This window comes from Carassius carassius, chromosome 37, assembly GCF_963082965.1.
Source record: "Carassius carassius chromosome 37, fCarCar2.1, whole genome shotgun sequence".
In the NCBI taxonomy this organism is placed as follows: Eukaryota; Metazoa; Chordata; class Actinopteri; order Cypriniformes; family Cyprinidae; genus Carassius; species Carassius carassius.
Genome location: NC_081791.1, coordinates 8329203 through 8357167, shown reverse-complemented (window position 1 = coordinate 8357167; position 27965 = coordinate 8329203). Strand labels below are relative to the sequence as shown.

The window sequence follows — 27965 nt, the reverse complement described above, 5'->3', positions numbered from 1 at the left end:
GTCAATGGTGAGGAGTCGGGGTCATGAAGAGATGCTGAAAGACTAGAGAGAATGAAGGTAAGGCTGCTATGATTATTTAAAGAAGTTCTCTCTCGTGGTGGTTGGGTAGATGATGTGATTACTGATGGTGAATTGACCACCTTGATTATCTGCGTGTGCTTCTCCCTGAATGTGTTAATAAGACATCAGGTTGTAGGCTACTGTCACAAGAAACAGTCCTTATCCTCTGTAAAATGCGTTGCACACATATTTGGGTTAAACTGTTCCAGAAAAGTGTTGTAAATACAACTTAACCACTGATTAGCTGTGTCCTCTTTTGGAAGGCCAAACTTAGTTTTGCTTTCACAACCAAACACACAGTATCTCCACGACATGGCGCCAGTGATAACAGCAAGAATAAAAGTTACACCTTTCTTTGAGTGAACATTTGAGCGGCGTTATGCAAATCTTCACACATCGTGACAAAGACATGTGGGGGTGTGTATAAACGAGCCGTTTTAGGGGTTGTGGACGAGTCTTAACTTTTATAAAGAATATCTCTTTGGATTTAACACTTTTAGTCTTTGCAACTTTACAGATATTCTTTATGCACCAAGAGCTTGTAACACACCAAAGAGAATGAAAAAATTTAATTCCCTTTAATTCAAGCATCATGCTGGTTTACCAGAAACAGACCAGTGATGAAAGCATATGATGCAAACCCTCAGGATTTTTTTTAAACACCTGTTTAAGTTTATTTTAACATAGAATAAGATTCATGTTAACTGCAGCATTATATCCAATGAGGAAATCAAAAACGGCACAATATCCTTTATCATTTGCACTATTATATATCATTTCAATAATATAGTGAGTTTATTATTTTATTGGAAACACCCAAGGGTTTTCATGAATAAACTACAGTGACACCTGAAACACATGCAACAATATAAAACAAAAAAATATCTTTTTAGCTCACTAATGTGGTGTTGCTACTTTGAAGCAAAATGGGAAACTATCTAAAGTTTTTGTTGAAATAATTAATCATAGAAGCAAGTCAGAGCCTTCATTCCTGTGCACACATAAGCTCATCCTCCCCACACCACTGTAAACATCTATAACACAAAGAGAGAAGAAAGTGTGTCATATACCAGGAAACTCTATTACCCAGAATTGATCTGTTAACCTACACCACATGCACTGAAACAGCACTAGTGGTCACGTATTGACATTACTTATAGATAAGGCATGCTTTTCAGAATCAGGACACAAGTAATACAGTAAAGATGATCCAAAATGAAGATGCTTCATGGATAAAAAGGTAAACGGTGTATTTTCTCACCACTGTCATTCTACAGCATTGTGTCCTGCTGCTCCTCAGCCAGAGAACTGCAAAAGACAAAGACTGATTTGTGACCATTTTCAAGACTAAAAGTACAGCAATAACCAAATTACTACACACATACTATGCTGATCAAAAATTGTCACACAGACTGAATGCAGAGATGAATTTCAAAAATGTCCTCTGTCCATAGTATTGCTTTCTGTAGTTAAAAGTTCTCTTCTTTATTCTTTTTTTTCTTCTTCTCTATTTATGCTTACAGCTCCTTGGGTTTAGGTGTTGTATGTTAAAAAGCACAAATCTTTCGGTGCTTGAAAACCAAACATAAGGTGTCATCCAAAGGTGTTGTCCAGCTGTGTGTTTCTGTCAGAAGTCATGGTGATGTGCTGTATTCCGTACTCTGCTCTTTGCAAGGCCACAGTTTCATTTTTAGCCCACACAGCCACTAACAGACACTCCGGCCTCTTTGAGTAGGAGCGGATACATTCTCACAGTTTGCAGGCTCCCCCATGTAATGGAGTCTCACGGGGGGAAACAGATGCAGTCACATGTCAGAGACTCACTGATAGGCAAGTCAGACATGCAAAGTGTACAAACAGACACCAGTCTGCCACAAAGATTCATCAGGTTGTTGTATGCGGGGTCCCACCTCAAGTTGCTGTATTGTGTCAGCTGAAGAATATTACCTGATATTATGTATGTGAGTTTGTTTTAGTCGCATGTTGCAGAAGAAACTAAGCCTAAATCTATATAAAGTCAAAAAAATTTCTGTCTCCTGTTTGGGGTTTAAAACCATAACTATTTACTGTCATTTAAACCTGATAGTGCTCATGCCTTTCATAGTTGTGTGTAGTGGTGAGTGGTGAAACAGTGAAACCTTCATGAAAGCTTAGTGTCCATTCAACAGGATTTACAGACCTTTTAAAAACCATTTTACTACATAACAGACATGCTTTTGATGTACATCTAGAATTGTGGGATCAGCCATTCAGAGATATTTGAGTATGCAACTGTCAATGCATATACTGATATGTCAAGTTATATTATGGCATTTTTTTTTTTTTTTTACCATTAGTGCTATGTATTTATTTACAACTGCAGTGCCACCATAGTTACTGCAATGCTATAATAATTTAAATTTTTTGTATTATCTTAAAAATATTAAATTATATATATATTTTTAATAATCTGTAAATAAAATAACATTGTGGTACAGTAATAACAATCAGATGAAAAATTTTATATTTATTAGTGCTGTTGAAATTAGCATGTTAATGCAAGCAATTAATTTTTCCAGTTTAATGGATTTAAAAATATTTAATGCAGTAAACACAGGGGTGGGGCTAGGGTTGGCCACCCTACTCCTAACTGCTGATTTGTCTCTTATTCTTGACAAGAATTGCATTTATTTACATGCAGAACATGTTTATGACCACATCAAACGGGTAAGGTGACCATATTAGGGATGCACCGATCCAATGTTAAATTGGGTATCGGCACAGATACTGTCATTTTCTCAGATAGGGTATTGGTAAGAGAGGGCCGATCCAAATCCGAGATTTTTTTTTTTATTGTGCAAATTATTTGTACGTTTCTCTTATCACTTGAGACTTTTGTTCTATTCGACATCACAGGATATTCCGCCATGATTCCGAAGTGAACATATGTTCCATTCAAAGTGCATTGAAATGTGCGAGACGTGAATTTAAATTGTATTTATTTACAGAGGTTAATGATGTGACACTTGTCCATGTGGGGGCGCGAGGAGAACCGCTGGCTTAATGTGAGCTACATATGAATATATAAGTCCTTACATTAAAGTTAACACAAACTATTTTATCTGCTGTGTCTGTCAGTCAGCCGTTCAGCCTTTAAACCCTGGTCGTGTACAGATACGACAGTCTTCTTGCCGGAGTTTAATGTTGTTTTGCTTCATGCTGCGATGTATTTGTTTTGTCCTATCATATCTATCATATGTTTTTGCCTTGCTATACATTAAAATAGTATTTTCACTAAATGTTTGGATTTCTAAAATTATTGTGCACTGATTTTTATAGAATAACTTTTGCTGCCGAATTATCCACTAACCTAGTTTATCATAATTTTTTTGTCATCAATTATGAATATGCATAGGTTAGGGATGTCAATTTTCGATCATTTCCATGATCGATCGTTGTTTAAATTAATGATCAATTAATCAATTAATTGTTAACCTTAATGCTGCAAAATGCATCTATTGCAGCCACGCAGTCACCGGCATGACAGGATGTGCAAAAGCCACACACACACACACACACACACACACACACACACACAAAACGCTTTCTCGCTTGAATTAAAGGGGTTTTATATGGAGGTAATTTAATGCCTAAAAGATTTGCATGCACAAGTTAAGAGTTGTGGAAGTGTACATAAAACTGTAAGTGTAAATAAAATTTGCATGAGCAAGAGAAGCTTTGTAAAGGTGTAAATCACTTTTCAAGCGTAAGAAAAAAATATTTGCAGCATTTTACTGTTATTCATAAGTGTAATTCAAGTATTGTGAAACTGCAGCTTCATGCTGAAGCAAAATAAATATCATCTGCATTCTTCTGACTTCCATTTTTTTGTGCTTACACTTTTGGCACGTGGTTTTCGCTAAAATACAGTCAAAAGCACTGAAAAAAAGTGATTTGCAAGCGTGAACAGTGATATCCAAGTGAAAACAACAGTTTAAAGAACTGCAAAATGGATGGACTGCATAGAACCAGTCTAGTTGTGAAAAACAAAAAACAAACTATGTTAAAATGACTTGTGAATGTGGGGCAAATAGTTCCCAAAATAAACCGATATGTACAGCTCCTTTCTTTTCTCTGCACTTACAATTTTGGCACGATTTGTCTACCCTGCGTATGCAAATCTATTTGCCATTAAATTAAATCACTTTTGTGTCGTTTCTATTTTAATGTATGAAGTCTAAATCACAATAAAAGCTTAATTTGTACATTGTGAATGAATGATTATGCATTTATATATCGCCACTCACAGACGCTCGCACGTGTTGAGTGTGCATGAGCCGCAAGCAGCCCAACATTAAATCGGTTAACCGACCATTGACAGCTTTAATCGATTGCATCTCTTATCGAGAATTAATTGATCATCAATTAATCATTGACGTCCCTAGCATAGGCCTATATTTTTCCATATTTATTGTTTATTTAATTTTTCTTTATAATGAATTAGTCTGTATCTAGTAGATTGTTAAAGAATGATTATCAGTTCCACACAGATTCTACATTTATTTAAATGGGGAAAAAAATTAACTGGTATCGGATCGGTATCTGTATCGGCCAATACTGAATCCTAGGTATCGGAATCGGTACCGGAGGCAAAAAAGGCGGATTGGAGCATCCCTAGACCAAAAGGTCCATTTTTACGGGACGCACCCTTCCCAGGATGTCTGTATTGCATAAAATATCCTAGTTTTGGCTGTTTGCACTACAATAGATCGATCATTATATGACATTATTTCAAGAGAGAGAGCAGATGAATCCTTATTCTTTCAAATCGCTCTAGCTGTATTTTGGTGTCATACAATGATCGGTGCGCAGCTTCAAGTCGAACAAACGAACATATGCCCTGTCCCAAATGGCACCCTAAACCCTTGCGGTCTTACTCTGAGTCCGCACTTTCATGATGTAATTCTGTTTTGACTGTCGGGTAGAAGTCTGCTGTGGAGCTCATGCTAGTGCGGATCCCAAGAAGTGCGGATCGAGGGTGCATATCGGCCACAAAGGGGGCACTCGTGAGCACCGCTTAAATTACAAATGGGACACCCACACTCTCGTGAACTTAATGGACACGCGCACGCGGTGGCCATCGTGAGTATGTAAGAGCACAAGTGCACATGAAATGTTCCATTTGAGACAGGGCCAAACACATGTGCGTATTTTCATTGCTTTGATCGTTCTCACCTTCTCATGCGCGACGTGCCACAGTTGGTTGATTATGTACAATACCTGCATGTTATTGGTCAAAGTACTTTGGATGTTTTAGGCAATATAAAAATCCTGGCCTGGACATATCGCGTGTAAATGGCACATCTGGCCACCTTAACAGGGGACTTTTCAGATGTGCACTCCACTTCACATCTATTACAGGAAACAGTCAAACGACAGACAACCGAGCGCGGAAATGGTCTAGGTGTCAAGGAGCCTCAGTAGAATGACAGTGAACTGCGATCAGATGAGACGTTGTCAGGTCATATGTCAAATTAAACATGAATTTTCCTGTCCTGTCCAACCACTATAATGGCTGCTCGAATCGCATGCTCTTCAATCACAAATATGGCGGTGCGCACTGTAGTCTGTTCATATTAAAGAGCGAATGAAACTGCGAGCATGTGTGTCAGATCCGCTTCACGTACAAAGTACATCGGTGGCAGCTTTTAAAGTAATATCAGTCAAATAACCTAATAACCCAGCTGCTGTGATGTCTGTTAATCAATAAACAAAAGGAAAAAAGAGGAAATCAATAACTTTTGTAGTTTTAGTGATTCATCTATATTTAATTTAGTATTAAGTGTTTATATCCTGCTGAAGAGCACAGGTAAAATATGACATTTATAATAATGGGCTTATGTGAAGATGGCCTGCACTCCCCTCAGCATGGTGACGTGGGTATACTGTTCCCCATAGCACCCCCTAGAGGATGCAGTTCGAAGTTCCCTTGAAAGGGAACGTCTCCGGTTCTGTTCTTCTGGTGCCTGTTTATGGTCGCGCCGGTAGTGACGTCAGAGTCTGTCGCCGGCCAACTCATTGGTGTTTTTTCAATGTATGCTTCAGACAGGGGTCACAACGAGGTGTTCCCCATAGCGCCCCCTAGAGGACCTTTCGTAACCTGAGACATTTCTTTTCTTTTATGTAATGTTGAATGCCTATAGTCAAAGGTTAAATATTAGGGGAAAAAAATATAATTATTTCCTGGAGATCAGTAATATTGGTATCAGTGATACTCACGTTTAGTAATAAAAAATGCCGCTAAACAAATATTTTAAAAGTTCTGTCTTTATGTAATTTCTACATTAATTTGAAGATTGAATGTGAAAATATTGCAATGTTAATGTATATTTATATACTTTAAAATAAGGTGGGATTAATCATGATTAATTTTAATCAGTTGACAGGACTAATAGTTATATAATGCATGCATATATATACAAATACACACACACACACACACATATATATTTAGGGGTGTAACGGTACGCAAAAATCACGGTTCGGTACGTACCTCGGTTTTAAAGTCATGGTTCTGTTCATTTTCGGTACAGTAAGGGAAAGAAATGGAAACATTAAACTGCAGGTTGTTCATTACTATAAACTTTTTTTAACAATTTGTTTACACTTTTTTTAATACTTTTTAATAAAATATATATAAAATTAAAAAGAATAAGAAATAAAATACTGCTGCAAAGTTCTCCACTAAATAAAATACTCTCAGTCTCAAACCAATATCATATAATAAAATATAATGAAAAATATAAATAATATTATAAAATTATATAAAAATATAACTATGATATATAGTTATATATCATAGTTATATTTTAATAATAGTAATGCTACAGTGCAGCATTACCAATCCCAGCTTGTAGGCCTGCTCATATTTAAAAAATATATATAAATTTTCCAATGTGTAAAGTTGCAGCATCAACAGTTTCAGTTTTTAGACCTGCTCAGATTTCGTTATTGCGTTGGACCGATCGGAATTAAGAGCAAAGGTCTGTTTAAATGCCGACGGGAGCTGCGTTTGAATTGCAATCATTTTTTTCCTAGTTGTAGTGATGTTCACACTCGCGTGATGCCTTTTGAAAACCTTAGGCCGGTGACACACTGGCATATTGCACCTGTCAAACATAGTCTATTTTGCCGTCAATACTGTTGACGGTGTCCTTTATCAGTAGGCTTTATTTTTGTGCTCAACATGAAGTATAGATATTGTTGTCGTGAAGACAAGATCCTGGTCTGTCGGCGGCCTCCCTCTGTGTCACCTACAGTAGCAGCAGTGCGCCAGCGTCGCATCAGGCACGATTCTGGTGTGTAAAGACACAGAAAACGCAAAGCAGCCGCCACTCTACTGACACGCAGCAGAAACGCCATGCTCACGCCACGCAGCCAGTGTGTCGCCGGCCTTAGAATCAGCTGCAGGAAGGGATTTGCACTGAAAGCCCTGTACCGAAATGGTCCGGTACGAATACACGTACCGTTATACCCCTAATATATATACAAACACATATATATATATATATATACACACACACATATATATATATATATAGTGGGTACTGAAAGTATTCAGACCCCCTTAAATTTTTCACTCTTATATTATCTTATTTTCACTTATATTGCAGCCATTTGCTAAAATCATTTAAGTACATTTTTTTTCTCATTAATGTACACACAGCACCCCATATTGACATAAAAACACAGAATTGTTGAAATTTTTGCACATTTATTAAAAAAGAAAATCTGAAATATCACATGGTCCTACGTATTCAGACCCTTTGCTCAGTATTTAGTAGAAGCACCCTCTAATACAGCCATCAGTCTTTTTGGGAAAGATGCAACAAGTTTTTCACACCTGAATTTGGGGGATCCTCTGCCATTCCTCTTTGCAGATCCTCTCCAGTTCTGTCAGGTTGGATGGTAAACATTGGTGGACAGCCATTTTCAGGTCTCTCCAGAGATGCTCAATTGGGTTTAAGTCAGGGCTCTGGCTGGGCCATTCAAGAACAGTCACGGAGTTGTTGTGAAGCCACTCCTTCGTTATTTTAGCTGTGTGCTTAGGGTCATTGTCTTGTTGGAAGGTGAACCTTCGGCCCAGTCTGAGGTCCTGAGCACTCTGGAGAAGGTTTTCGTCCAGGATATGTACTTGGCCGCATTCATTTGTCCCTCGATTGCAACCAGTTGTCCTGTCCCTGCATCTGAAAAACACCCCCACAGCATGATGCTGCCACCACCATGCTTCACTGTTGGGACTGTATTGGACAGGTGATAAGCAGTGCCTGGTTTTCTCCACACATACCACTTAGAATTATGGCCAAAAAGTTCTATCTTGGTCTCATCAGACCAAAGAATCCTTCGGGTGTTTTTAGCAAACTCCATGGGGGCTTTCATGTGTCTTGCACTGAGGAGAGGCTTCCGTTGGGCCACTCTGCCATAAAAACCCGACTGTTGGAGGGCTGCAGTGATGGTTGACTTTCTACAACTTTCTCCCACCTCCCGACTGCTTCTCTGGAGCTCAGCCACAGTGATCTTTGGGTTCTTCTTTACCTCTCTCACCAAGGCTCTTCTCCCCTGATAGCTCAGTTTGGCTGGACGGCCAGCTCTAGGAAGGGTTCTGGTCATCCCAAACGTCTTCCATTTAAGGATTATGGAGGCCAGTGTGCTCTTAGGAACCTTAAGTGCAGCAGAAATGTTTTTGTAACCTTGGCCAGATCTGTGCCTTGACACAATTCTGTCTCTGGGCTCTTCTGGCAGTTCCTTTGACCTCGTGATTCTCATTTGCTCTCACATGCACTGTGAGCTGTAAGGTCTTATATAGACAGGTGTGTGACTTTCCTAATCAAGTCCAATCAGTATAATAAAGCACAGCTGGACTCAAATGAAGGTCTAGAACAATCTCAATGATGATCAGAAGAAATGAAAAGCACCTGAGTTAAATATATGAGTGTCACAGCAAAGGGTCTGAATACTTTTTTTTAAATAAATCTGCAAAAATGTCAACAATTCTGTTTTTCTGTCAATATGGGGTGATGTGTGTACATTAATGAGGAAAAAAAATGAACTTAAATGATTTTAGCAAATGGATACAATATAACAAAGAGTGAAAAATGAAAGGGGGACTTAATACTTTCCGTACCCACTGTGTGAATGTCTGTATGTATATATATATATATATATATATATATATATATATATATATATATATATATAAATAAATAAATTTACTAACCTGTGAACATACTTTTATTTCCTGTCTTTTTCATCTGGGATGATCACCTCTGGTGAGAGAGAAAAGCAGATGATCATCAGCCTATCTCTGTAAGCATCCGGTACACACATACATTAATACATGCTTAAAACCAACTCAAATTAATCTAGTCAGCACAAAAAATGCTCGCTTGCCATTCCACTCCTGGATAAACACCTAAAGGATCAATGTCACTATAATCAGCTGAAAATGCACCTTGTGGCATTTGCATGTCAAGCAAAGTGCAAATGATCCTGTACTTACGTTTGACCTCCAGCTTACAGGCAACCGTAGCCTCACCAAGGGCATTCTTGGCCCTACAAGTGTAGACACCACCATCAAAGCTGGATGGTTTGCGGATTTCAAGTGAGCACACTCCCTGGTTGTTGATCTGCCTGTATTTGGGATCATCTCCTATGACCATCTGATTCTTCAGCCACTCGATCTTAGGCTGCAAACAAAATAAATGTAATTTCAACTGACATGACCACAACCAACATTGACAAGTCATTCACAGCTGGACCATTTAAAACATTAACATTTAAACACTCCCTCAATTAAATAAAATACATTTTAATAAGATGTTATTAATACACGGACAACAAACCGAGAGGCATTTATTAATCCATAGCAATGCTGTCAACTACTGTAGCAGAAGCTATTCCAAACTGCAGTGCTAATGCTCCAGTAGCCTCATTCATTTTATCCCTCACACACTTAGAGGTGTCATGGTTCTTATAGAAAATGTCACACGTCTCATTCACTGAATTTCTACCTACTCGAGATACATCAGCTGGAACAACATGTTACTGCACTTCATGGTTCAAGTTTGCGGAAGCATTTTAGCATTCTGTTAGGACTTTAACCTTATTATGCTAACTGATGTCCCATGGTTAACTTTCCAAAAAAGACATGCTGATCCAATGCCTTAAGTTTCACACAAAGATGGTGTCCATAAGATGCTAAATAGCTTCAGACATAACATGATGCATGCACAAAATGGCTAATGCAAAGGTGCATTTAATGAAAGGTAGAGATGAGGTCTTTAAATACTCCCTTCATTAATTAAACATGCTAATGTGTCGGCTCTGATAGCCTGTTCAGCAGCGTGCCGATATACAGCGCTGTTGTGCTACAGGCATCCTGAGTTTAAATCCAGACTGGAGGACTTTTCCTGATCCCGCCCCTATCTCTCTTGCATTTCAATTCCTGCTAATGTGAGATTAGATTAGTAGTATAAACAGTAGGCTAACTCAAGTGAAATTCTGAAAAAAATCCCTTTGAGCAATTGAAAGCTAGCTGATTCTCTTTTATGATAATGCTAAACCTTTACAGGAAGCAGCCTATTGGATTTAGAGTAGCTATGCAGAAATAATATGATCAAGCTATATCTACTGTATGTTAGATATGCTTTTGAGCATAATGGATGTCAAAAATAGATTGTTAGTTAGTTAACCTGTTAACCTGCACCCCTCATTTCGGGACTCACAGCTGTAAACGACCAACCTAACTTAAAATTGTAACAGTTCCTGACTTCAGTGTGCTACACACACAGTTCTGGTGTCTTTGGAAATAAAACTCTTTGGGATTTACTATCCATCATCCAGAGTTGATAATGCTCAAATAGATAAAAGGTTATAGACACTGAAGTGCCTTGAAAAAAACTGTACCACACTGTATGTTTTTTCATCTTTCAGAAAAGTAATATGTTGAAAGACACACGTTTCATGAGTTTCTATTTCAAATCTGAAGAAGAGGCCATGAAAAATTAGATAGCTACAACCATTTTTCTGAGACTATGTCTAGTCTCCCCACCCCCCTGTTTAAGGAAAAATATTTACCAAATGCACTGAAGGGTTCTACTAACTCTTTTATTCATTAACATACCACTACATAGTTTTTCAACTATAAAACTTACAGAATCTGGGGCATTGTATAAGTGATTTATTTGAGCACTAGAAAAACACGAGAATAATTTGAGTAAAAAAAAGAAATAAGAAAAAATTTAATTAACTACGAATGCCAAGTACATCTTGAGATTGCTAGAAATTCAGCATTCACATCGATAGTTGCTGATCAGTAATCACATGCTGATGGCCGGTAATACAGTTGGTAATCATACAAATGGCCAGAAATATACAAGTAGTCAATAATCACACTCTATTGATATAGACTGCATCACACTGATAGGTGTCATACACAGAGTAATCACATGCTGATGTGCGCTCATACATATGGTAATCATGCAGATACAGCCACATTCCCCACAAAACACACATAAATATATGAAAAATGTTGAAGCAAAAAGCCGATCACTAAGTTACGGCCCCATCAAAGGACATGTGCTAATGCTCAAAAAGAAAAAAAGGTTATAGACACTGAAGTGCCTTGACAAAAACTGTACCAGACTGTATGTTTTTACATCTTTCAGAAAAGTAATATGTTGAAAGACACGTTTCATGAGTTTCTATTTCAAATCTGAAGAAGATGCCATGCTATTGCTGCTAAGGATGGGAGACCTTAAACCAGCTATTTTCAGCTTAAAATTCTCACACAGAACAACCTCCAGGAAAGCAAATAGTCTGGTTTCAGAAGTGGACATTCAACCAAGACTGCCTCAGTTGTTGAAGCCTTAAGACTGGCAAGAACAGATTCCAAATCTTCTATACTTATGTTGCAGGATATGTCTGCTGCTTTAACCAGCAGTTAACCAACAGTTCCTTCTGTCAACCCTATTGGCAAAGGGCATCTCAGGAACCACACTCCTGTGGTTTAAGTCTCTCTCAGATAGGTCCTTCAAGGTATCTTGGAGAGGTGAGGTGTTCAGGTCACAACAAGTAACTACTGGGGTGCCTCAGGGCTCAGTTCTTGGACCACATTTCTTCTCTGTCTACTTGGCATCACTAGGTTCTGTCATTCAGAAACATGGCTTTTCATATTACTACTATGATGACATTCAACTTTACCTCTCATACCATCCTGATGGTCCGATGATAGTTGCTCACATCTCATATTGTCTAACAGACATTTCTTGTTGGATGAAGGACCATCACCTTCAACTCAACTTTGCCAAAACAGAACTGCTTGTGGTTTTGCACTGGCTACCAATAGCTGCTCGCATAAAATTCAAGGCATTAATACTTGCCTACAAAACCATCACTGGCAATGCACCCCTTTACCTAAATTCATTCCTTCAGACTTATGTGCCCTCTAGAAGTTTGCATTTTGCAAGTGAACAGTGCAATAATGTGTGCTGTCAATTGAGGCACAAAATCACTTTCACAGAAAATGTTCCCTCCTGGTAGAATGACCTGCCCAATTCAATCCTTGGTCCTTGGCCATCTTCAAGAATCGGCTGAAAACACATCTCTTCCATCATTATTTGACCCTCTAACTCTAGCACTCAGGTCATTTACTAACTGCTTGTTTTCTTAAAAAAAAAACATCAACTAACACTAGCTTCACTATTCTTTATGAATTCTATCTATCAGGTTTCTTTTATTTATTATGCAATTAACAAAAAATGACAAAAATACTAGCTTGCTCTACTTCTATTCTATTTGTTTTATTTTTATTTAAAAAAAAAAAAATATATATATATATATATATAAAAAATAATAATAATAATGCACATGCATTTCATTGCCCTTTTGTTGATTTTTATTGCTTCCATTGTACTCATTTGTTCATCTGCTAAATTACTAAATGTAAATGTTAACTTGGCTCAGATCGGGCAACCAGCTTGGGTTTTTTTTTTTTTTTAACAGGGGGATGTTAATTGGACATCTGATTCATCTGTGCTGATATTGGATTATTAAAAATAGCATCTGTACATCAAATGAACAGGACTCTCCTGTTGAGTCAACTTGTGGACTCACATACTGGCAATGTTAACAAGCCAATAAAAAAATGAGACTGTCCAAGCCATTAGTCTGGACAATAAGCAACATTCCATTAACTCATGAAAACTCTTTCCATTAACTGAGGGACAGTTCCAAGTGAATTTCCACTTGAGCTTTGTTTAGCACAACATGATTACAAACAATTTCTCAGTACAACTCTCAACCATCCTGGTAGAATGCTTGTAGCAGGGGAGTTAGGAGTGGATAAACCATCCTGAAAGTTTTGGGATCCTACCTGGCTTCCCCTATGAAAATACCCAGGCTCCACCGCTGGCTAATAATGATGCAATAATGATTTTGTAGTGTAGTACAGTACAGGAGAATTCTTACTTCAAAGTTTACTTACTGTACATTATCACACTGTCAAGAACTCTTGCGTCTCAGACATATCCTGATTTTTCAGCACCAAAGTAGAAAAAGAAAGTGTTAAGGTGTTAACTGACACAGATAAACATGGAACGGAAAGGGAGTGAAAAAATAATCTATGGCATCTTTCTATGAAGTGCATCATGGGGTTCTCTTATGACTTTTTAGGTTTTAGGTTTCCAACTTCATCCAAAAAGCTCAAGACACCCTGGAACTCTTTTGGCGCCAAATGGAAATTGGGCCCCAGCACTACAAATAAGAGCAAGGACTTTTGAGTGTCACAGTTCTTTATGAGTCCCTGACTGCAAACTCAAACTCTGCCCGTTTGTTACTGTATTGCTTGAAGTATGTTGTATATACTGCACCCTTACTCTTGCGGAAGCCATTATTGAATTCTTCTTCTGTGAAACATATCCTGTTCTATTGTGTCTTTGATGGTTTTACATTATATTTGCATCCAATTGCACCCAACATGCCCTAGACAGCTCAGATATATCTGGAACTTTGTTAGCATGAAATAGAAAGCAGGTCCCATCACAGCTAGATTTAACGAGCAAGAATTTTGGAGCGTCCTAGAAGGCTAACTCACCAGGATTTGTATTCAGCCCAAATTTTGCATCCATCTCAGCTGTTCTCGAAACTTGATTCTCCTTCCCCCTCTTTGGGAATGACAAGCTAACACAGTCCCCACATGACTGTCTAGCAGCTGGCCTCCTTGGTCAGCAGGAACAGTCAGCACTGTGCTTTTTTATGAATACAGCTATGGGTTTAATTAAGCTATTTATTGAGCTTGAACTCAAGGACATTTGGACATGTTGATACCATCATTGGATTATTAACAGCTGTTGTTGAATTACAATGGCACTCTTTCAGAAGTATATTTGTAGCAACACATCAGCAAAATCTTGGCTACAAGCATCTAACCATGATAGACACTGTAGAAGAAGGACAAAGATAACTATACCAAATCAGTAGAAAGAGATGATCCATACCTTTGGACTGCCTCGGACTGCACATAGTAGTTTCGTGGTGTATCCCACAGTGGCAGCTCTGTTGCTGAGAGGAGCTGTGAACTTGGGAGCCTCGCTGAAATCGTGCTCCTTGTACTCCAGTGGTTTGTAGACAATACCTACAGTACAGGGGACAACAACCTCAGCCGGGACTGACAGTTGTGCAGAGTATGGCGGTTACATTGCATTAGGGATGTGAAAAACTACAGGTTTTAAAATGCGGTTGGTGGGTTCCTAGTTGGCTAAATAGAGCCCCAGTCAGACATAAGCGGAGAGCAAAAGATGTATATCGGAATGTTTATATTTGTAGCAGCTATGAATTAAATGCATGGGTGTCCAATCATGCTCCTGGAGGGCAACCATCCTGCAGAGTTTAGCTTCAACACACATATTGTTCACTTGAAGGAGTGAATGAACACTAGCAAGGGGACACTGAATGTGCTGGAAATGCTAGATTTCTAGCTAGACACAGGAATTCATTCTGACAGTGCATGCGTCTTACCGTTGAGTGTACACTGGTTGGACAACCATTACTAAAGTGCATTATAGGAATGAATGAGTGGACTCAATAATGTTCACTGTGGTTTTTGGACACCACTACAGATGGCAGTTCCCTCAAATAATGGCCTATATAAGTGTACGTATAGTGGGTGAAGTGCCCTATATAAGGGCATGGGGACAATTTTAGACAGCCTTTGATTAGCTGGTTCAGGGGTGATTAATGAGGGCTGGAGCTAAAATCAGCTGGAAAGCAGATCTCGAGGGACAAAGTTGCCCAGCCCTGCTTTAGCTGTCATACAGTTTGCATGATTATCAGTCAATTATGTGTCTTGATCCTGAAGGCTAATTTCCATGAGCTAAAGCATACCAAGCTGCATTATGCTAATTAACACATTACAGCTAAACAAATCAAATCTAAAATAAAAGAGAATTCTAAGTAAACTAGTCAACTTCACTGTAGTTTGTTGGGTGATAGTTGAATAGTTGATCATTGTGACTCATCCCTAATTAGAATTGATAAGAAATTAAGGCAGTGCCTGGCAAAAGGCCTTGTGTTTGCAATGCTTTTGAAATTACAGGATGGAATAGAAAGTTACAACAGGCTGTAAATTAAGAAACGTGACTAGTTCAGTGTTCCCTGCCTCGGTGTATAACAGTTAACTGATCTTATGTAAACTCATGTCTGGAGCTGTTGCTAAATTATTGTCATTTTTGCAACTCTGCAGCATAATCCGTGTTGTTTTACAGATCCCATGTAGCTCTGATGTGAAGAATGAGAACTGTCATTAGCACTCAAGGCTGAGCCAAGTCTTATCTTCACACAGTGAGTACACTTACGTGCTGTCAGCATTTGCTGCCAACAAAATGGCCTCATGTGTTAACAGTTCACTTAGTATCATTTATTAATATCAATTATATCAATTATTGTTAAGTTTATTTATAGGCTGTTTGCAGTTGCCATGCAATGTAACAACATTTATTATTGACTGTGAGGATGTGTGGATTTATTTTAAAATGTTTAGCCCACCCCTAATGGATGTATGTGTATTTTTATTTATTGGTTATATATTTTCTTTACATATGAGCCCCTGTCCCTGAGAAACTCTCTGCACATTACTGTATACATTTGATTAATCTGAATAACTGTATAACTTAAATGTACTGAAAAGTACACTGAATCATGGCAGCTGGTTTGAGTTGGTTTAAGATGGTTATGAGATGGTTTAAACTGGGCATGTGCTGGTCCTAAGCAACTAGCTCCTGCTCAGGATCAGCTCAAACCAGCTGTCACGCTTTAAAGCATACCTAACCAGCAAATGTGTTTTTTTTTTTAACCGGGCAATTTGCTACATTGCTTAGCAACAGCAAACAGCTTACAGTTAGGATAGTGAATGAACATGGGTGTATTTTATTATATTACTTATACTGCCAGCAAGAAGAATCAAGGCCATACTTTAGTCATTTTACCACCACTAAAATGTGTTTGGGTTCATTTTACAGAATGAAAGAAGTCTGAAGTGCTGTGGAGTTAAACAATGAGATTACCTGTTTTCTGAATATGAGCAGCATCTTTTGTTACAGCAGCAGTCTCACTCCTTCCCACCTTGTTTTCTGCAAAAACTCTGAAGGTGTATGTATTTCCCATCACAAGGTCAGAGACTGTAGCGTTCAGCCTGTGGAAGTGCTCCAGAACCGTGAACCACTCCTGGCAAAAACAGCAGTCCTCTCAGTATTTTCTTTTAGCAGATATACTGTATGCATTTAAAAGGAGAGGACAGAATGATAAAATAGTGACATGATTGAATGTTGGCTATTAATAAATTGTGAACGAGACTGAAAATATTTCCCAGTGGGTTTCATCCAATAAATAGATCGTAAACAAGCAGATTTTCATTACAGTGTTAAAAAACATCAAGAAGCAGTTGTGGTTTTGCCTACAGTGCATTTAGAGGATTAGATGGGTCTCTGTACTTCATGTTCTCTGCACATCTTGTATTCACATCAAGCTAGCTGCTTAGTATCATGATTCGCATCATGACAGTGAGAATTATGAGATGTCATCATGTAGCTCTCTCTCTATCTGTCAGCACTTTACACCTTCCCAACCTGATGATCTCCTGCCAAGAAGTCATCTGACCCATGCCTTGAACACCCAGATACAAACTTATAGATAGACACGTCAAATGCATATACAGACTCTTCATTTAGATTTACAGGCCTAACAGGTGGCTAAATTAAGCCTAGCTGAAGTATGATGATATACATACTAAAAAAAAAAAAAAAACCTAGAGCATCACAGCATTCACTGCTTGCTGTCACTTATCACTTTGATAAGTGTTAAAGGGATAGTTCAACAAAAATGAAAATTATGTCATTAATTACTCATCCTCATGTCGTTCTAAACCTGTAAGATCTTTGATTATCTTTGGAACACAAATGAAGATATCTTTTATGAAATACAAGAGTTTTCTGACCCTCCATAGACAACAATGCAGCTGACACGTTCAAGGCCCAGAAAGGTAGTAACACATAATTAAAATTGTCCACGTGACATCAGCGGTTCAACTGTAATTTTAAGAAGCTACAAGAATACTTTTTGTGCACAAAGAAAACAAAAATACTTTTTTTCAACACTTTCTTCTCTTCCATGTCAGTCTTCGACGCTCGTTTGTGACAGCATGCGTGTGTTGCTGCTGACGTAGAACCGAGATGAACTGTGGCTTGATTACAATCAGAGGAATGCAAACGCATTCGTCATGGTACTCATGGTGTGAGTGCACTTCAACTGACATGGAAGAGAAGAATTGTTGAATAATGTTGTTATTTTTGTTTTCTTTGCACACAAAAACATTCTCGTAACTTCTTAAAGGGGTCATCAGATGCCTAGATATTGGAGTTGATTTAATGAAAAATCTATAACATACTTTGAAAATTGAAAATTCCTCAATGGAAGTGTTAAAATAAATGCTTTTTACCTTGTTAAAATGGGCTCTTTTCACGACAACCCATTTTGTTGCATTTCCCTTTAAATGCTAATGAGCTCTGCTCACCCCGCCCCTCTCTTCTGTAGGGTGACGAGCTGTCCTATTTACTTTAGTTGCAAAAATTGCTAACTTGCACATTACTAGGAAAGGCAATTTGCAAAGATTCATAAAAAAACCCTTCATCTTTGGGTGAACAAATGGTCAGTGTCAGTGCTTAACCTTCAGAAAATGCCAACCTTAGCAGGTCGAAATTAGTATTATATGTTGGCATGTATTTTTCTTTTCAGTGTGGGACACTGTTAAACATTACTCTGTTAAATTTACCCATTGTGAAATATGTTTGGGAAATACTCGCTTGAAATACCTGATTGTGTGGACTCCTATTTAAAATTCTGAATTTTGCCCACAAAAAGTTAAATAAATTTGTCCAACCTTTAGGATAGTGTATTATACGGTCTATTAGTTTGTTTATTTTATATTACTATTCATTTTTAACTTATTAAAAAAATTATTTTAATACCAAAAATGTATTTATGTGTTTGTTAAATAAAATATTAACAGAGAAATAACACTTGTAAAATATTAAGTGATATTATATTATATTATATTATATTATATTATATTATATTATATTATATATTGAATAAAATTGTAAATATATCAAAATTGTGTCATTGTGTAATTGTTTGATGCAGCTGATAAAGACCTTAAATATGTGACAAATCATAATCTCCATTTGGGGGTGGGAATCCCAACATGTGATGCGTTCCATTTCACACTATGCTTATTTTATTTTAGACACCAGTTTGTCAAAAGTGCAATTTATTCTCACCCTCAAATAAAACCGTTTCTTAAATGAAAAGGGAAGTGCTGTTCATTTTCCGAGTGAGGAACTAATAGTGTACATGAAGTGCTGACACATAATTATAATTTTTTTGGTTACTGACAGCATTAGTTCCATTAGTTACTTACTCCAGTTTTCTTGTCAGCTTTCTGAATGGTGTATCCAGTGATCTCAGTGTTGCCGTTGTCTTTGGGAGGGGTCCATTCCAGAGCTGCATTGAAGCCCCAAGAGTCCACTAGCTTGACAGAAGCAGGAGGACCAGGCAGATCTACACACAGATGGTCGAACATTAAAAATAATTAAGCTTTCTACGTATAGATCATTTTACACTGTGAGGTCTTACTCGGTATACAGAGGTGTCAAGATATGAACTAAGAATGAAAATGCAAGTAGGACACAAATAGACAATGTCCAAGAAGAGCACTCTAGATCACAGCGTGTCTCACCGACGATCTGAATTATGAGGTTAGCCTTGTCCTCGAAGCTGTCGACCTTCACGGTCATCTCATAGCTGCCGGAGTCTTCTCTCTCAGACTTGCGGATGAACAAGATGCTATCCTTGTCGGTGTTGCGGATGTTCACCTTTCTCGTATCCAAAGGCTGGCCATCCTTGGTCCATGATATCACAGGTTTAGGTTTGCCCTAAAAACAGAGAATTATGAAACATATAATATTTGAGTCTGCAGTAAAAGTACAGCTCTGTTTGCCAATGAGAAATCTGAACTTACAATGAACGGGATGACAAGATTGATCTGTTCTCCAACATGCTTGACGCATCGTGATCGCAGGGCACGGGGCAGGCGGATCTTGGGCCGATCTAGAAAAAAAACAAAACAAGAAAAAGATAAAGTGATGCTTGTCCATGCAATACTCACTGTCACAACGTTAAGTTTAAATTATGATTAGTTTTTTTGTGTGTATGTTTGCATGTTGTAAATGTAATTAGCAGAATTGTCTTGTTCTAATTGTCTGATCTTGTTTTCTGGGTCTAAAAATAAATGGATGCAATGGAAAACTACCAACAACAAACTAAATGCAAGAACAAAATATGACTGTGTTGATGAGTGCTTGTGAGAGGTGTGAAAACATGTTTATTGGTAATACCCTCTGGAACAGAAATAGTGAAGATACTGGATATAAATAAAACTTTCTAGCGCATGTGAACCACCAAATAAAGCTTCTTTATTTGCAGCTATGGTTTCATGAAGACCTATTAACATCTATGGAACCTTTGCAATTCACGAAAAGGATGTTAAGATTATTAAAATGTTCTTCACACTAAGAAAAAAAAAAAAATAATTTACTGAAAGGGTCTTTGGGAACCAAAAAGATAAACAGTTTATAATAATAATAATAAATAAATTAATAAAAGGTTATTTTATAGTGTAGCTGAGAAAGACCATTTTTGGAACCTTTATTTTTAAGAATAATTTAGAGAGGCTTTAATATGATATCCCACTGAAATTAGTTACAAAAGCAGTTTTGGGGTTTTTGGTTAACTACCAACATAAGCATAAGTTTTGCATTTAACACAAGCTGTGGATATTTTCACAATTTGTTTGTGACACAAAAGTCAAGATTAATACCCCATTGTGATTGATGATTGTGATTGATATTCTTTTTAGGTACAAAAGTGACAACCTAAACTCAAACTTACACGTCATGATCATGTGCTATACCAATAAGCCATGGCACTAATAGACTAAACCTATTTTAAAAAGTTTGTTTTATTAGAGAATTATTAGTATTATATAATTATAACTAATAGAAACATTGGCATGAATCAAATCCTTAGTAACAGTTCATAATATATTCAAAAATAGATAAATAACTGGATATATCCAGCATGGGCGTGAATTGAAAACTGTCAGTTTTCTGTGCCACTGACCTCTCTGATCTAAACCTCTATTGGCTGTCTTCTCACAACACATCTGTTACTGTCAGAGTACAGCTTCCTAAATCTAGCCCTCCAGATCGCTAATACTCACTTCCCAGGACTCCAAAGCAACAAGTTCATTAATTAAGACAGGAAACAATTGACGCCTGTGGAGCGACACATTGCTGATCCAGAGCAACTGCTGACCTGCTGACACACTGCTTGATGGGACTCTGAGCGCTCACTTGGCTTTGAAGGCTCACATTCAGCACACCTTCAGCTTACCTAACAATACCTGAATAAATTACCCCAAAGCCTGTGCTTGTACATGTGAAAAACCTCATCCTTGTTCTTCTAACCCTTTTTACAGTCACTGTTCTCATATGTAATCTTGTGTGATGTCTTGAATCGCTGCCATCCACCACAACATCCACCTGCTAAACCCAAATGGATGAACAGTATGTTCTCTCTTAATCACTAAGCCAACAGCCAGGCTAGTTTGACCTCGTAACAGCATCACGCAACAATAATCAGTTGATTCCAGGATCTTATTTGGGTTATTATTAAGATTAAAAAAAAGAATACATGTTTGGTTAAAATAGTCCTAGGGTTACAATGGCTTGTCAATGCACAACAGAATGGCCACAAGAGGGCGTGTATATACACACACACACACACACACACACACATTTGCACACACACACACACACACAAAATAAAAAAAAATTATAATATATATATATATATATATATATATATATATATATATATATATATATATATATATATATATAATAAACACAGTACACATACATATATTATGTAAATAAAAACTTATTTTGAATGTGGATGTTTATATTTACAAAAAAAATTTGTTTACATTTAGTAAAATTATTATAAATACATACATTCATTGTAAATTATTTATTATGTATTTCAAAATTATATTTAATAACATAAAAATAATATATATATATATATATATATATATATATATATATATATATATATATATATATATATATATATATATAAAAGCTTGAGCCAACCAAATAATAACTGTTTTACTTGCAGGGAGTTATAACTATAGTAATAAATGAGTCAAGGTCAAGTTCCTATAATAAAAATGTGAAGTGCAAGGGCAAAGCACCAAGCACTGAATATAAACACATCTTCACCCTGCACCTGTCACCAAAGTCACACTAGCAACGAAAGCAGTTCACATGATCCTTTGATACAAAAAAAAAAAAAAAATCTTTACAAATCACATTTATATAAGTACCTTCGCTCTATTTAGGAGACAAATGTACAGTATGTGTTTACAGTGTTTGTCGGCTGTGAGCTCAGATTGCACTGACAGCCTTAGGTCTTTATGTTTATAATTTAAATGCTCATGAAAGCTCTTGTCGGCACAAGCCAATGGGATTTATATACCCACAGCTGTTGAACCCATCGAGGGCAGGAGAGGTAGCTAGCTAGCACTTCCACCGCTCCCCTCGCGGTGGGGAAACATAGTGTCATCTGAGCTCCAGCAGTAAGCCACATGAGCAAGGGCTCAGAGAATACACCTAAAATGTATAACACTATGAAGTAATCAGTGTTTGAAGTAATCAGACCCTTGAGGTAACCAGAGACATCCCTTCTCTTTCATCTGTCTCCCACACATGCAGGTCTAACAGTGCCCAGACACTCACCCACGATCTCCCGGACGGTGACGGGCTGTGCCAGAGCGACAGGTTCACTGCGGCCTCCAGCATTCACCGCCACCACACAAATGTTAAGTAGCTCTCCGGTTGTCAGGCCGCTGATAACAAACCGGTTGGACGTGATGAGCTCTTTATTGGCAAGCACCCATTCAGAAGCTGTATAGTGTAAAAATGGACAGATGACGAGAACCTATGAGTTTTAAATCCTCCTAGAGATCTGAACAAAAGTACACTCATAAATATATTTATATAGAAGAACATATAACTGGTTACAGATGGACCGGCTCCATGCAAAAATGAAATGTTATACATATTGCAGTATATGTTACCTATAAGGCGCTATATAATTTTCACATATGTACATTCTCTGGGTAGACAAAGATATAAGATCTGTGATTTTTTTTTTTTACATGGTATTAAATGGTAGCAACCATATTTCAACATGTATATATACAACTTTAACAAAAAATGCAAATTAAAACAAAATATATATATAAAAATTGGTATGTTTATATATGTTTTTTTTTTTGCTATCCATTTTTAAACAAGTCAGTCATTTATATTTACTTATATAATATCAATGTTTATTGACAGGATTTAGGATGGATACACATGTACATGACATATTTCTAAAAAATTACACATATTTGTATGGATTAGATATATGTGCTATCGGAAATTTTTCTATTTTTTTATAGTATTAATATATGTTTTTACTTTATATGATGATATTTTCATATATGGAAATTTAATATATGTATATAATAGTAATAAATAATAAACTTTTGACAATATAAACTTTTATATGATATTATAATGTTCATAGAACTTAATATAACTAGGTAATAATGGGTAGATTTAACTGCAGATTGACAGTTTGATATATTAATGGAAAATGCTATATTCCATGTAAAAAAATAAATAAATAAATAACTGTCACCACAGGAACATATTAAATCCACTAGTAAGGGTAAAAAGGTAATTATAAATTATGCATTACATTATTTTGATAATACACTATACATTCCTAACAATTTTAAACCTAAAATCTCGTTGTTTATAGCAAAAGCTTGTGGATGTTATGCGTCAGCTACCAAGTTAAACATCAAATCTGAATTTCCCAGCACACTAGCGGTGATGTCAGTATACATCCACAAATCTAAATGTGGGGTGTGCTGATATGGTGACAGTTGGTTGAAAGCATCCCTTCCTAATAGGGAGACCAAGAGGAGCTGGCTATAAATCAGTCTGTGGTGACATCTCACAGACAGGTGCTATAACAGACTGTCATATAACCCACTTTTCTGATGACATCTGATCGTTCAACATGGTTCAATTTCAAGAAGAAGGCACGATGATTGAAACACTATCCCTCAGCCTAAAGAGCTTATCAGCAATACTGAGAGAATATACGCACATCCTTCCTTGCTGTATTCCACGGTATATCCATCCAGCCCAGAGCCAATGTTCTCCGGGGATCTCCACTTAAGAGTGACTGAGTTATCATTGACATCATCCACACTGAGGTTCTGAGGGGCACTTGTGGGCACTGCACATTCATTACAGACATATATACAATTAATTAATAGCAGAAAAACACATGCATTTCTTTAGTCTAGAAAATATTAAAGAAAGATATGATGGATGGTTGGATTTATTGACTGATTGGCTAGATGGATGGATTGATAGGGCAGATGAATGGATGAATAGGTGGTGCTGATTGGGTGGATGTATTGATTGGGAGGATTTGGTGAATGGGTGATTGTGTGGATTTGTGGATGGATGGATTGGTTGGGCTGGTGGATGGATGAATGTGTTGGTAGATTGGGTAGATTGATTGATGATTGGGCAGATTCGTTGGACGTATGGACCGATAGCGTGATTGATTTATAGTTTGGGTATGAGGATGGATTGATATAACAGATGAATGGATGAAAAGGTGGGGTCAATTTTGTGGATGGATTGATTTGGGCTAATGGATGGATGGGTAGGTGAGATTGGGTGGATGGATGATGATGGGTGGATTTAGTGGATGTGTGCATGGATGGATGATTGGGTAGATTAATGGATGGGTGGACTGATAGGGTGGATGGATGGAGGGATGGGGTCAATTTTATGGATGGATTGAGCAGATGGATTGATTGAGCTAATGGATGGATGGGTAGGTAAGATTGGGTGGATGGACGAGGATGGATTGTTTGGGTGGAATTGGTGGATGTGTGCATGGAATAGACGGATGATTCAGAGGATATGTGGATAGGTAGATTCATTAGGTGGATGGATGGATTAGGTTGGGTTAGTAAGGTTGCGTCGATGGACGGGGATGGATGAATTGATTGGGTGGATTCATGGATGGATAGATGAATGGGTGGATAGATTGAATGGATGATTGATTGGATGGATGTGTGGGTGTGGGTATTTATGGGTGGATGGCTGTATTTAGGTTGGAGGGATGGATAGATGGATGGATGCTTGGGTGGGTGGTTGAATGGACGGATTTGGTGGATGGGTGGTTTACCTGCTGGAGGAGGTGGTGTTGGTGCTTTAGGTGGCTCTTCTACAGGTGCAGCTTCGGCAGGAGCAGCTGATGAACAAATATAGGAATATTAGGAGGAATATTAGGATTCAGAGTGGGATACATTCACATACAACAATTTTAACGCTACATGTCAATAAAATCAAACCAACACAATCAAAGCATCTGTACTTTATGAATTTTCTTTTTCTGAAGGGTGTATCTCACATCATAAAGCATCCGGATCCAAACTGAAATGGAATAATTAAAACTCATGACCAAACCAAAATGATTTACCCTCAGCTGGAGCATCAGTGGAGGGAGCAGCTTCCTCAGCCGGGCCTGATAGCAAATCATTAGACTTCCATTAGCGCAGTGCCACTCTGGAGATATCGCTAGATTAGTACTGTTTAAAATAAGCGTTTTTTAAATGTATTATTTGTTATAAATTTTTTAGTGTTAGCATCATGGAGCAACAGCTGCAGGAATAGCACCTTCTTTCACAACACAAGCCTCAGCAGATATATATATATATATATATATATATATATATATATATATATATATATATATATATATATATATATATATATATATATATATATATATATATATATATATATATGCTTACCTTAACCTAACATCCTGACAACCTCCCCCTCATGTAGTGGTCACACTGGTTTCCTTGGCAGCAACTGAAGACGTTAATGAGTCAGGTGAAAAGTCATGCCATTTCATTTCAGCATGCAGTGAGACATGCTCATCAACCACAGCCTGTTCCAGTACTGGCTGACAGCACACATTATTTGTGATCAGTGGTTTTTTGCACTCAGCAGGCCACCAGTTTCCTGAGGATGCAGCATTTGCTCTGATACAATCATATACATATACAATGCTATTTGTACTTTTATGCAAAACCTAAATCAATTCAGCAGGGTAATAGTCCTTCATATAGTCTATGGTGAGGTTTTGTCTCAGGGGGCAGATGTTTAACCCTGAGCAGCAGGGGCAGAGGCTAGTGTTACATGTTAGATAAATGTTAGAACATGTTAGTTACACGTTACAGGAAGGTATAAATTACAATGCTGTTGTAAGACAAGGTTCAAGGATCAAATCACAGGTGCTTCCTGTTTAAGTCATTTGCTTCTGAGGAAACTCTAAGGTTAGACACATATCAGGGAAACTTCTACACACATCTATAATAATTAGTAGCTACATTTAGTTTTGTGACAGTTCAGGTATTATTATAAGTAGTTATTGTAATGCCAACACCCAAGTTATCTTTTTACAAGAACTTATCTTCTAGCATTATGTGGAAATACAGTTTTCGTAAAACAATAACAACAAAACAGCTGCACAAAAAAGGCATATTTTACTCACATAGCCTTAGTTTCTGCCAAAAATGATAGATGTAATACTGTATATGCTACTGTAATAAAACTTTAGTATTCTGATATACTATTAGACGCTACTAAGTAGTGAGTAAATTAATAAATAGCCTATAGACACACATACACAAAATAACATTTAAAAATAAAAACTGTTGAATGAGAACTTTAATAGTAGGCAAGGCTATATCAATAAACACGATTAGTAAATGACACTCTAAAATATCTTTGTAGTAACTGTTTTGGCAGATTACCATGGTAAATGATAGCTAAACGTCGTCAGATTCCCAGTGAGTGGAAGTGACGCGTGTTGTCCGTTAGAGGTCGTGTGTGAGTCCTCGACAGAACTAACAGCTGATAGACGTCCAAGAACAAAACCAGTTATAACCGTTAATGTGAGTAGAAATTTGAGAGTTTACATTAACGACGAATTGTTCTTTTCAATGAGATGTTGTTAGGGTTAGGCACACTTTGAGTTATGTGTTGTTAGGGTTAAAGAGCAGCGTTCAGAGTACCTTCAGGAGCAGGTGCCTCGGCTGCGGGAGCGGTTTCCGCCACGGCCGCTTCAGGGGGAGCTTCTGCCGGCGTCGCTTCCGCGGGAGGCGCCTCGGCGGGGGCAGCCTCGGGCACGGGCACGGGCTCTGCTGGCGGTTCCTCTTTTGGAGCAGCCTTCTTGGCTGACTTTTTGATAGGTGCTGGTTTGGCTGGCATGATGCTTGGGAAAAACTCAGCAGGACGGCCGGTCTTTGAAATGACAATGTTTTTTGGGACGTTCAATTTATACCGCCTCAGAGTATGGACCTTCGGGACTCCTCCTCTTCTTTAAATAGCCTTGATAAATCTGCTCTTTCTTATCAACTCAGGGATAACCCTAAACGGGTCTCACCTCATTACTCATACTCAGTATAGCTTAACTCAGTATCACATAGCTTAGGACTATTTCGTGTCTAAATATTTCTGACTCTACCTTTACTTAACTCTTCTCATTTTTAATATCACTTCTTAATGTCTTGAAAATAATCCAAGTTTCTTTTTCTTTTAAATTTGGCCCCATCTTTTGTCTACATGCAAAGTGCGGTCTATACAGGAGACAAACCTTAACAATCAGTGGCGCCCCCAGAAAATTTTAACAGGGGTGGCCAAATGAGGCCACAGTAAATTTTGGGGGTGGCACATTAAAATAAAGAAAAAAAAATAAGGGTTTGCAATATAGACAAAAAGTTATATCTCTGTGAGTTCTAGGATTTTATCGATAACGATAATTACACTATTTTGCTGAGTGTTATTGTGCTGATATCTTATTTTTAATAGTTTTTTTTTTTTTTACCTTTACACCATTGTTACTAAAAGTGTGCACCATATTTTAGGTCAAATACTTGCATTTGGGCTGTTACCAAGCAAATGCAATCAGTATCAACAAAATTGATCTTTGCAATGTAGATAAAACAGAAGCTGCATCTGAAGTGCCATTTAGATGTTTTTACACACTGTTTAATGCAGCTCCGTGGAACACTTAAACCTGCAGTTACAAATGAACAA

At 37.5% G+C, this 27965-nt stretch overlaps 2 protein-coding genes across 3 annotated transcripts in view; both read right to left on the bottom strand.

Annotated features, from left to right (window-relative positions):
• LOC132117928 (carcinoembryonic antigen-related cell adhesion molecule 5-like) overlaps nucleotides 1-27965 on the bottom strand; it is a 50857-nt gene that overhangs the window by 21824 nt on the left and 1068 nt on the right. The window lies entirely within an intron of this gene.
• Nucleotides 711-27186, bottom strand: mybpha (myosin binding protein Ha). Of its 2 annotated transcripts, XM_059527302.1 has the most exons (14): nucleotides 26942-27186; nucleotides 25336-25380; nucleotides 25042-25107; nucleotides 23941-24072; nucleotides 22512-22679; nucleotides 19670-19758; nucleotides 19388-19583; nucleotides 19070-19209; nucleotides 16659-16818; nucleotides 14595-14731; nucleotides 9599-9785; nucleotides 9317-9365; nucleotides 1322-1368; nucleotides 711-1094 (listed from the first exon to the last, which is right to left on the bottom strand). In XM_059527302.1, exons 1-12 carry the CDS (start codon nucleotides 27135-27137, stop codon nucleotides 9331-9333), a joined length of 1551 nt encoding a protein of 516 aa, XP_059383285.1. In that variant the 5' UTR covers nucleotides 27138-27186; the 3' UTR covers nucleotides 711-1094; nucleotides 1322-1368; nucleotides 9317-9330. The 2 variants fall into 2 exon arrangements, with proteins under 2 accessions (XP_059383285.1, XP_059383286.1); XM_059527303.1 differs by lacking the exon at nucleotides 25336-25380 and having other exon boundaries at nucleotides 26942-27185.